At 40.7% G+C, this 12194-nt stretch overlaps 1 protein-coding gene across 1 annotated transcript in view; it reads left to right on the plus strand.

Moving 5' to 3' along the window:
* The first annotated feature begins 2765 nt into the window (after window positions 1-2765).
* Window positions 2766-12194, plus strand: part of LOC143669770 (putative ATP-dependent RNA helicase DDX60) — a 111235-nt gene continuing 101806 nt past the window's right edge. Inside the window, 5 exon segments of the mRNA XM_077144370.1 lie at window positions 2766-2904; window positions 2995-3104; window positions 3279-3348; window positions 3900-4089; window positions 5045-5386. Of these exon segments, the coding sequence (XP_077000485.1) occupies window positions 3101-3104; window positions 3279-3348; window positions 3900-4089; window positions 5045-5386 (606 nt within the window). The 5' untranslated portion in view covers window positions 2766-2904; window positions 2995-3100.

Raw genomic sequence — 12194 nt, forward strand, 5'->3', positions numbered from 1 at the left:
AGCGGTACTTACTATCCGGCAAGCATCTCCTGAAGTTACTGTTAGATGAATTCAGAAATTTTTGAACCACTCCTTTAGATCTTGGTACTTTTTCTTTTTTCTATCTCTTTTTCTTCAGTCTTCTTAGAAATTTTCTGCACTTTAATGCCCAGAGGATGCACTTGGGATTCCAGTATGCCTATTTTAGCATTCTGTACATTGATTTTTTTTTGGAAGTCATTTTTTTTTTCCAATTTTTATAAGCGCTCTGATTTTGTTATATTGCTGTGGCAGTCTATTATCATTTTATTAGCTTTTATTATTTTGATTCTTTGAGAACAGGTCTGATTAGACCTTTTTGAAAGGCTATTCCATCCTTGAATCCCTTCTGTTAATTGTTTATCCCAAATTTTCTTTGTATGTTTTTCCTCCCCTCAAATGTCTAATGACTCTAATGCATATGTGTGTGCATACACCTGTGTGCATGCATGAATGCATGTATCTGTTTATCTACCTTTCTATCTGCCTGTCTCTATCTATCTATTATCTTTTGTCCCTTAACAAGCCTCTCTATTAAATGAGAGGGAAGTGGGAATGATTGTGAATAGTGGGTAACTGTTAAAATGTGTATGTATTTGGGGTGGAGTTTAATGCGGAAATTTTCCCATAGCATATTCAAGGGGTGGGAACAGGTAGGCTGCGAATCCTTAATTTTCAAGTTAGGGAAAGTTTCTTCTGCTACCATAGCGATTATGAAAAAGTTGCACAGGGCCTAACATGCATGCACAGCTCGTTAGTAATTATGGTTGTTTATTAAAAATAAAAAATACATACATTTTTTCAAACTGTGTGAATTACATTATCAAATGGTTACCAAATTGTTAGGATATAAATATCTGTTAATTTGTTTAGACATAACTACTTAATATACAAAACCAGTAAGTGTTTATTTTGTCCTAGGAGTGCCATAAAAATTTTGGAGGCAATAAGGGCGCTGTAAATATCTGGGAAGCATGCCTTAACTTATTTTACCTTGTGGAATTTGACACTATCCTTTCTGAAACTGTACTCCATGCTGTAATATAATTAGGCTTAATTTTCTCTTGATTGCTTGGTTGTTATTGGATTTGTTTTTCTATTTGCGTTTGGTACAATTTGGAGAATTGAAGGAAGACGGTATGACTAATGTACAATTAATGAAGCTGAGATTTGCGTGAGATGGATAGAAGAAAGCTTTTATGAAAGTCCAAACACCTTATGTGGACACAAGACCCTTTAAACTGTGGCCATACCTACCTTTCCACCCTCACCTCCCATCCAATCACCCTATGCTATATTGTATAGAACAAACTGCAGAATCTCAAACTTGTCACATAGTTTCACATCTCTGTGCTGTTCTGTGTGTTAAACTCACACTGTTCTGCCACCTGGAATGCCATTCTCTGCATCGCTAACCTTCCCCGTCGTGAATCTACGACTCTTCATCATCTCTTCAACTTGCCCTTGAAAGCTCAGGATACAGGATCCACCCCCTGCAGCTGATTGGGGGCGGGGGGGCTCCTTTTCAAGGGTCTCGTGCATTCCTGGGAGAAATGATTTTTGCCAAAGCACCCAGCCCTTTATACTGTAACACTTGATTTAATTCTCTGTGACCCTTCACCAGGTTGTGAGGGGATCAGACTATGTTTCATGCATTTTTGCAGCAAGTACAGTGCTTGGCGAAGATTAGATGCTCTATAAATCTTTAAGAAAGAATAACTGGGTCGGTGAGAGACCATGCCTAAACCCATATGTCCATTAAGCGTTTTCTACACATCCAGCCTCGAGTAATTTCTCACACAGGGCCTGACATGCCCATTTCATAAGTAATCAGTATGTACCTCCTGTTAAATTGCTCCTCAATGGCATGGAATATGAATCTCTATTCCTATCATTTATATCTAAATATTTTATGTTTAACACTGTTATCGCATTATATGGCATATATGAGGAATGTATTGATACTTGGTTTCCATAACAAAACGCTCAAGTGCATTTTTCTACCTTTCTGATAGTTCTTTCTCAATTATTTTTGTAGACTCTTCCTGCCCTCTCCTGCCATTTATTGAAATTAGTGGCCCTTAAAACTGCATTTCCATTCCTCTTCTCTTCCCCCATGTGGTCTTAGTATTTGTCCAAGTAAACTCCTGCACCAATGTCCTCAGTTATCATTAATACTCCAGTGACTCACGGATTCATATCTAGCCTGGACCTTGTGTTTGCCCTTTCGAGCAGCTTATTCACCTACTCACGTGACGTTTCCGTGGCAATTCTCACAAGCAGCTCGCACTCCAGCTGTGCGCAAGCGAACGCATGATCGTTCCCTGAGATGTGGTCTCATCCCAGGCCCCCGCCCCTGGGGCCATCATTTATATCCTGGAGGATAGTTTTCCCCCACCTCTGCCAACAGGAACTTTGCTCCATCCTAACTGTATTCTGTGCCGCAGCCAGGGCAGTCCTTTCTAAATGCAAAGCCAATCACAGTAGCACATGCTTAAAATTCCTCATTGGCTTATCTTAGATTTTTAGGATGAAAAGCAAATTTCATAACGTCTTCAAAGGCTCTGTGTCCTTCTACTTGTCTGTCTCAGTCTAGCACACGTGGCTCTCCCCTCCACCGTCTCTGCTCCACCCACACTCCTTTACACCACAGGACTTTGCACCTGGCACTCCCTCTGCCTGGACTGCTTAAGGAATTATTGTTACATCTTTCAGAACTCAGAACAAGCTTTGCTTCTTTGGAGAAGCTTCCTCTGACCTGTCTGACTTTGTCACATTCGCAGTTTTCCATTGCTTATATGATTATGTGATATTTGCCTTTTCTGGTAGAAGTAAAGTCCATGAGATCTGACATCAGATTTACTGCTGTTCGTTCTTGTATTTCTAGTACATAACATTTTGCTTAAAACATAGCAATCGTCATTCAACACATATTTGTTGATGGAGTAATTTCTTATTTTTCTTCTTTTATTGCAGGTCTGCTATGTACATTCATAACCACCATTTAGAGGTACCAAAGTAAAGGATATCTGCTCTATGTTATATCTGCCGGTTCAGTTTGGAGGCACATACAGCAGCAAAAATGGGTAAATTTAAATTTAAAATATTTATAAGTTATAAAACAATGATTCTGTAAGTTACACAAATTGAATAGGATAAAAATAACTATATTACTATTTCTTCTTTCCCAAGTGACAGCTAAATGATAGCACCATTAAAAAGGATTGATGACTGAAACTAATGTATTCTCTTTTTTTTAGATTCAAAAAAGTACACGAAATTTTTAGGATACATGTCATGTCTGATTATGGAGGAATTGCCACGGGCTGAGTGAGTGCAACTGTGATAATAAATAGGCGTGATATCATATTGTCTGTATATCTATTTGTCCTTAAATTGATATGTGTGTGTGAGTGCATTGCTCAACCATCCCTATTAGAACTGTTTGATGGTGGTAAAAAGTTTTCTCTTATTTCACTTGTTCAGAGTTATCAGTGAACCCATTGTTTCATAAAAGAATATAATTGATTAAGCAGAACAGTATTATAATATAGCTCTATTTTCAGAATCCAGGTGTTAAAGGCAAATGTTCCTGAGTTCAGTCCTGGCACTGCCGTATGGTCTTGGATAATTTGGCCTCTCTCTCTGAACCGAAATTTCTTTTTCTGTAAAATGGAAATAATCCTACCTTCTTCCTCTGGAGGACAGTTGTGCATATGAATATATTCAAAGTGCTTTGGCAAAGAACCTGCCATATGATAATTACTCAAAAAATTACTGCTATCGATAATAATGATGATGAAATAATGATAATGCTGTTGCTTTTTCTGGACACTATTTAATCCACATATGATTTTTGTTATAACCGTGTTTCATTTTAGATATTCCAGTCTATTCAATGACTTTGTGGAGTCTGACTTTTTTGTGATCGATGGAGATGCACTGTTTGTCATGTGCCTGTGTGACAGGTCCCTGGGGCAGGGACAGAACCTGCACTTCTTCTACCTGGTTGAACGCTACCTTGCGGACCTGATGAGCAAAGGAGGACACTTCGCCATTGTTTTCTTTAAGGTAACAGCTGACAGTGGAGTTCTTTTCCATGAATTATGGAGGCTAAAATCCCTTGAATTATTTTATAAACCATTACTTCCTATTGCAAGTTAAAATGTGCCCACTAAAATCCAGCATATTTAGAGGGAAGAACAGGGAAAATGCCTATCATCCCAGTGCTCAGAGAGGAGTGCGTTTAAGAGTATTTTCCTGCACCATCATGAAGCTGTGTTGGAAGGTCACACAGGATCACGAGAGGGTGAGGGACAGCGTGCACAGTGCTCCAGGCCACCTTGCATGCGCGCGTCGAAGAGCACTTCTGCCTTTAGACTCAGCGGTTGATTTATTTGTGCCCAGGCGAGCAACAGACTCCCCAACCCTACTTCACTACTGTTTGCGCTAAAGTTATGTCTCCAGGAGAATGCTACACTTTAATTTATTTTTAAAATTATGAATATAATTCTATCAAATTATGTGCACAACCAGTACCACCCGTCCCCAGCCTGTCCCTAAAGATAAGGCATCCGAACCTCCTGAGGACATGGGGCCTGTCTAGTCATCGTGTAATGCAGATTTTCGGTGTTTGAGCACCGTGGCTGTTTGAAGCCGGGTTCTGGGTAAAGAGCAGGGCTCTGGTCTAAGGTGAATACCGAGTTTCCTTCCTTCCGCAGCCTGGTCTAAGGAAGATCTATTGTCTTAAGGCGGAGCAAATGACCAGAGCCATCCTCTCTAGCACAGGGGTTCACCTCGGCTTCCCACCTTCCCAGTTTCTATCCACCAGTCGCTTTTCAAAGCTCTTTTGTTCTTTTTCTTTCTAAAGTGAGACTGGAGGGAAAAAAGCCGAGTGTGGGAAGGGAAAGCGTGACACACCCTGTACCGTGCGCCTGTGAAATGGCACAACTGGATTATTAAGTGTTACTCTACTAAACTCATAAACCGCTAAACGGTAATCTCAAAACAATACTCTCTCCCCCAGGATGCTGAATATGCGTATTTCACCTGTCCTGGAGTCCTCCCCTTGAGGGCCGCCCTGATTCTCCACCTCCAGCGGAACACGGGCGTGGAGGTGCGCACTGAATTCTCTGGATGCCTGACCCAAGAGTGGGAGCTTTTCTTGGAAGAGCGCTACCCGTATTTTCTGATAGTTTCGGATGAAGGCCTGAACCATCTACAAACCTACCTTTTCAACTTCTTAATCATTCAGTCGTGGGCAGTGAAGGTCAACGTCGTGCTTTCCTCCGGGCAAGAGTCCGACCTTCTGCGGCTCTACGCGTACCTCATGCCCAGCAAGCACACGCACCGACGGTTTTTCAAGGAGGTGAGTCACACCCCAAAGCAAGTCCCTTCTCGGCTTCCACACGGTTCCTAAACGACTTGGCTCAGGTCTGCTTTCTCCTTCCCCGTGGAAGCGCCGTGGGCCTAATGCAGCGGGCTGCAGCCGTGTATGAGCACTGAGGCCGCGGTGCTCCGTGTCTCCCTGCCTTGTGCCAGCACCCTCTCCGCGCCCGTGTGAGCAGCCGTCGGTGCCATCCGTGTGCTCCACACGAGGGTGGACGCGCCATGGAGGCCCCTCCACGCGGAGGCTGGCGGAGGGAGAAGGGATGTGCAGGGCAGGCCGAGGCCCGCGGGCCTGTGCGGCTGCTCATAGCTGGGGACCGGCCCCACCCCCCGCAGCCCCGGCCGCCCCCCTCCGCGGCCCCGGCCACCCTTGCTGGGCAGACACACGCGCTCGCTGGCCGTCCCCACGCTGCCTTTCCTGAGAAAACGTAGAAGAGCTTCATGAGTGAGGGAGATAAACGAGGAAATTGTATTTCTTAATACTAAGACATGAATTCTGTGGACGTTTCAAAAATACTTAGCATTTCAATTCCATGATCTTCCTATTTCCCTATGTTGGCGTATTTGACAATTATTGTCTCGAAATTGTAGGAATCAAAAATGTGTACTAAGGGACTTCCTGGAAGATGGCGGCTTAGTAAGACGCGCGGATCTTAGTTTCTTCTCCAGGACACCTACTAGGGGAGTAGAAACGATACAGAAAGCGCCCAAAGCCACAACAGAGATAAAAAAGACAGCGTACCCCATCCTGGAACGGCTGGCTGGCTGAGAGAAGCAGCTCGGGTGAGATCGCCGAGGCGCGCGGGCCTCACCGGGCGGGCGGGAAGCGGCCGGAGTTACTCCCTTCCCCCTTCCCGGGCCGGCTGGGAGAATTGGAGAGGCGGTCCCCTGAAACCAAGGCGACTGGCGCCCACACCACGTGCAGCCCCCGGACCAACTGAGAGAATTGGATCGGAAACCCCCAGGCCGCGGAGAACGATGACCCCGTGACTCCCGGGGAACGTGCACTCTCTCGGGCGGGCCGCTGCCGCTGGCGCCCTCCCGCCACGCCTGTTGCCCAGGGCCGACTAGGAAATTCGGACGGGCTCTTTCCCTGGCTGCGGCGACCAGCAACCCTCCCTGCGTTCGGACCCCGGGCCGGCTCAAGCCGTTTCGGCTAGCGAACCCCCAGGATGGCGAGAGTTTTCCAAAGTTTAAGGTCCCACAGCACCTTTTACTGGTGGGACCCGCAGACAAACGGGTGCCACGAGCGCCACCTACTGGGCAGGATAAGAAAAACAGAACCCAGAGATTTCACAGAAAAATATTACAACCTTGCTGGGTCCAACACCAAGAGAAATCTGAATAAATGCCCAGACGCCAGCAGCAGAAGATAACTGTCCACGCTCAAAAGATTGAGAATATGGCTCAGTCAAAGGAACAAACCAATAGCTCAAATGAGACACAAGAGCTGAGACAACTAATGCTGAATATACGAACAGAAATGGAAAACCTCTTCAAAAATGAAATCGATAAATTGAGGGAGGACATGAAGAGGACATGGGCTGAACATAAAGAAGAAATAGAAAAACTGAAAAAACAAATCGCAGAACTTATGGAAGTGAAGGATAAAGTAGCAAACATAGAAAAAATAATGGATAGCTACAATGATAGATTTAAAGAGACAGAAGATAGAATTAGTGATTTGGAGGATGGAACATCTGAATTCCAAAAAGAAACAGAAACTATAGGGAAAAGAATGGAAAAATTTGAACAGGGTATCAGGGAACTCAAGGACAATATGAACCGCACAAATATACGTGTTGTGGGTGTCCCAGAAGGAGAAGAGAAGGGAAAAGGAGGAGAAAAACTAATGGAAGAAATTATCACTGAAAATTTCCCAACTCTTATGAAAGACCTAAAATTACAGATCCAAGAAGTGCAGCGCACCCCAAAGAGATTAGACCCAAATAGGCGTTCTCCAAGACACTTACTAGTTAGAATGTCAGAGGTCAAAGAGAAAGAGAAGATCTTGAAAGCAGCAAGAGAAAAACAATCCATTACATACAAGGGAAACCCAATAAGATTTTGTGTAGATTTCTCAGCAGAAACCATGGAAGCTAGAAGACAGTGGGATGATATATTTAAAATACTAAAAGAGAAAAACTGCCAACCAAGACTCCTATATCCAGCAAAATTATCCTTCAAAAATGAGGGAGAAATTAAAACATTCTCAGACAAAAAGTCACTGAGAGAATTTGTGACCAAGAGACCAGCTCTGCAAGAAATACTAAAGGGAGCACTAGAGTCAGATACAAAAAGACAGAAGAGAGAGATATGGAAAAGAGTGTAGAAAGAAGGAAAATCAGATATGATATATATAATACAAAAGGCAAAATGTTAGAGGAAAATATTATCCAAACAGTAATAACACTAAATGTCAATGGACTGAATTCCCCAATCAAAAGACATAGATTGGCAGAATGGATTAAAAAACAGGATCCTTCTATATGCTGTCTACAGGAAACACATCTTAGACCCAAAGATAAACATAGGTTGAAAGTGAAAGGTTGGGAAAAGATATTTCATGCAAATAACAAGCAGAAAAGAGCAGGAGTGGCTATACTAATATCCAACAAATTAGACTTCAAATGTAAAACAGTTAAAAGAGACAAAGAAGGACACTATATACTAATAAAAGGAACAATTAAACAAGAAGACATAACAATCATAAATATTTACGCACCGAATCAGAATGCCCCAAAATACGTGAGGAATATACTGCAAACATTGAAAAGGGAAATAGACTCATATACCATAATAGTTGGAGACTTCAACTCACCACTCTCATCAAGGGACAGAACATCTAGACAGAGGATCAACAAAGAAATAGAGAATCTGAATATTACTATAAATGAACTAGACTTAATAGATATTTATAGGACATTACATCCCACAACAGCAGGATACACCTTTTTCTCAAGTGCTCATGGATCATTCTCAAAGATAGACCATATGCTGGGTCACAAAGCAAGTCTTAACAAATTTAAAAAGATTGAAATCTTACACAACACTTTCTCGGACCATAAAGGAATGATGTTGGAAATCAATAATAGGCAGAGTGCCAGAAAATTCACAAATACGTGGAGGCTCAACAACACACTCCTAAACAACGACTGGGTCAAAGAAGAAATTGCAAGGGAAATTAGCAAATACCTCGAGGCGAATGAAAATGAAAACACAACATATCAAAACTTATGGGACGCAGCAAAGGCAGTGCTAAGAGGGAAATTTATTGCCCTAAATGCCTTTATCAGAAAAGAAGAAAAGGCAAAAATGCAGGAATTAACTGTCCACTTGGAAGAACTGGAGAAAGAACAGCAAGCTAACCCCAAAGCAAGCAAAAGGAAAGAAATAACAAAGATTAGAGCAGAAATAAATGAAATTGAAAACATGAAAACAATAGAGAAAATCAATAAGACCAGAAGTTGGTTCTATGAGAAAATCAATAAGATTGATGGGCCCTTAGCAAGATTGACAAAAAGAAGAAGAGAGAGGATGCAAATAAATAAGATCAGAAATGGAAGAGGAGACATAACTACTGACCTCACAGAAATAAAGGAGGTAATAACAGGATACTATGAACAACTCTACGCTAATAAATACAACAATTTAGAGGAAATGGACGGGTTCCTGGAAAGACATGAACAACCAACTTTGACTCAAGAAGACATAGATGACCTCAACAAACCAATCACAAGTAAAGAAATTGAATTAGTCATTCAAAAGCTTCCTAAAAAGAAAAGTCCAGGACCAGATGGCTTCACATGTGAATTCTACCAAACGTTCCAGAAAGAATTAGTACCAATTCTCTTCAAACTCTTCAAAAAAATCGAAGTGGAGGGAAAACTACCTAATTCATTCTATGAAGCCAACATCACCCTCATACCAAAACCAGGCAAAGATATTACAAAAAAAGAAAACTACAGACCAATCTCTCTAATGAATACAGATGCAAAAATCCTCAATAAAATTCTAGCAAATCGTATCCAACAGCACATTAAAAGAATTATATATCATGACCAAGTAGGATTCATCCCAGGTATGCAAGGATGGTTCAACATAAGAAAATCAATTAATGTAATACACCATATCAACAAATCAAAGCAGAAAAATCACATGATCATCTCAATTGATGCAGAGAAGGCATTCGACAAGATTCAACATCCTTTCCTGTTGAAAACACTTCAAAAGATAGGAATACAAGGGAACTTCCTTAAAATGATAGAGGGAATATATGAAAAACCCACAGCTAATATCATCCTCAATGGGGAAAAATTGAAAACTTTCCCCCTAAGATCAGGAACAAGACAAGGATGTCCACTATCACCACTATTATTCAACATTGTGTTGGAGGTTCTAACCAGAGCAATTAGACAAGAAAAAGAAATACAAGGCATCAAAATTGGAAAGGAAGAAGTAAAACTATCACTGTTTGCAGACGATATGATACTATACGTCGAAAACCCGGAAAAATCCACAACAAAACTACTAGAGCTAATAAATGAGTACAGCAAAGTAGCAGGTTACAAGATCAACATTCAAAAATCTGTAGCATTTCTCTACACTAGTAATGAACAAGCTGAGGGGGAAATCAAGAAACGAATCCCATTTACAATTGCAACTAAAAGAATAAAATACCTAGGAATAAATTTAACTAAAGAGACAAAAAACCTATATAAAGAAAACTACAAAAAACTGCTAAAAGAAATCACAGAAGACCTAAATAGATGGAAGGGCATACCGTGTTCATGGATTGGAAGACTAAATATAGTTACGATGTCAATCCTACCTAAATTGATTTACAGATTCAATGCAATACCAATCAAAATCCCAACAACTTATTTTTCAGAAATAGAAAAACCAATAAGCAAATTTATCTGGAAGGGCAGGGTGCCCCGAATTGCTAAAAACATCATGAGGAAAAAAAAACGAAGCTGGAGGTCTCGCGCTGCCTGACTTTAAGGCATATTATGAAGCCACAGTGGTCAAAACAGCATGGTATTGGCATAAAGATAGATATATCGACCAATGGAATCGAATAGAGTGCTCAGATATAGACCCTCTCATCTATGGACATTTGATCTTTGATAAGGCAGTCAAGCCAACTCACCTGGGACAGAGCAGTCTCTTCAATAAATGGTGCCTAGAGAACTGGATATCCATATGCAAAAGAATGAAAGAAGACCCATCTCTCACACCCTATACAAAAGTTAACTCAAAATGGATCAAAGATCTAAACATTAGGTCTAAGACCATAAAACAGTTAGAGGAAAATGTTGGGAGATATCTTATGAATCTTACAACTGGAGGCAGTTTTATGGACCTTAAACCTAAAGCAAGAGCACTGAAGAAGGAAATAAATAAATGGGAACTCCTCAAAATTAAACACTTTTGTGCATCAAAGAACTTCATCAAGAAAGTAGAAAGACAGCCTTCACAATGGGAGACAATATTTGGAAATGATATATCAGATAAAGGTCTAGTATCCAGAATTTATAAAGAGATTGTTCATCTCAACAACAAAAAGACAGCCAACCCAATTACAAAATGGGAAAAAGACTTGAACAGACACCTCTCAGAAGAGGAAATACGGATGGCCAAGAGGCACATGAAGAGATGCTCAATGTCCCTGGCCATTAGAGAAATGCAAATCAAAACCACAATGAGATATCATCTCACACCCACCAGAATGGCCATTATCAACAAAACAGAAAATGACAAGTGCTGGAGAGGATGCGGAGAAAGAGGCACACTTATCCACTGTTGGTGGGAATGTCAAAGGGTGCAACCACTGTGGAAGGCAGTTTGGCGGTTCCTCAAAAAGCTGAATATAGAACTGCCATACGACCCAGCAATACCATTGCTAGGTATCTACTCAAAGGACTTAAGGGCAAAGACACAAACGGACATTTGCACACCAATGTTTATAGCAGCATTATTTACAATTGCAAAGAGATGGAAACAGCCAAAATCTCCATCAACAGAAGAGTGGCTAAACAAACTGTGGTATATACATACGATGGAATATTATGCAGCTTTAAGACAAGATAAACTTATGAACCATGTAATAACATGGATGGACCTAGAGAATATTATGCTGAGTGAATCCAGCCAAAAACTAAAGGACAAATACTGTATGGTCCCACTGATGTGAACGGACATTCGAGAATAAACTTGAAATATGTCATTGGTAACAGAGTTCAGCAGGAGTTAGAAACAGGGTAAGACAATGGGTAATTGAAGCTGAAGGGATACAGACTGTGCAACAGGACTAGATACAAAAACTCAAAAATGGACAGCACAATAATACCTAATTGTAAAGTAATCATGTTAAAACACTGAATGAAGCTGCATCTGAGCTATAGGTTTTTGTTTTGTTTTGTGTTGTTTTGTTTTGATTTTACTATTATTACTTTTATTTTTTTCTCTATATTAACATTCTATATCTTTTTCGGTTATGTTGCTAGTTCTTCTAAACCAATGCAAATGTACTAAGAAATGATGATCATGCATCTATGTGATGATGTTAAGAATTAATGATTGCATGTGTAGAATGGTATGATCTCTAAATGTTGGGTTAATTTCTTTTTTTCCGTTAATTAAAAAAACAAAAAAAAAAAAGAGAAAGGATAATTGGAGATGAAGGGATACAGACTGTACAACGGGACTGGATATAAAAACTCAGAAATGGACAGCACAATACTACCCAATTGTAATGCAATTATGTTAAAACACTGAATGAAGCT

This window comes from Tamandua tetradactyla, chromosome 26 (genome assembly GCF_023851605.1).
Source record: "Tamandua tetradactyla isolate mTamTet1 chromosome 26, mTamTet1.pri, whole genome shotgun sequence".
Classification (NCBI taxonomy): Eukaryota; Metazoa; Chordata; class Mammalia; order Pilosa; family Myrmecophagidae; genus Tamandua; species Tamandua tetradactyla.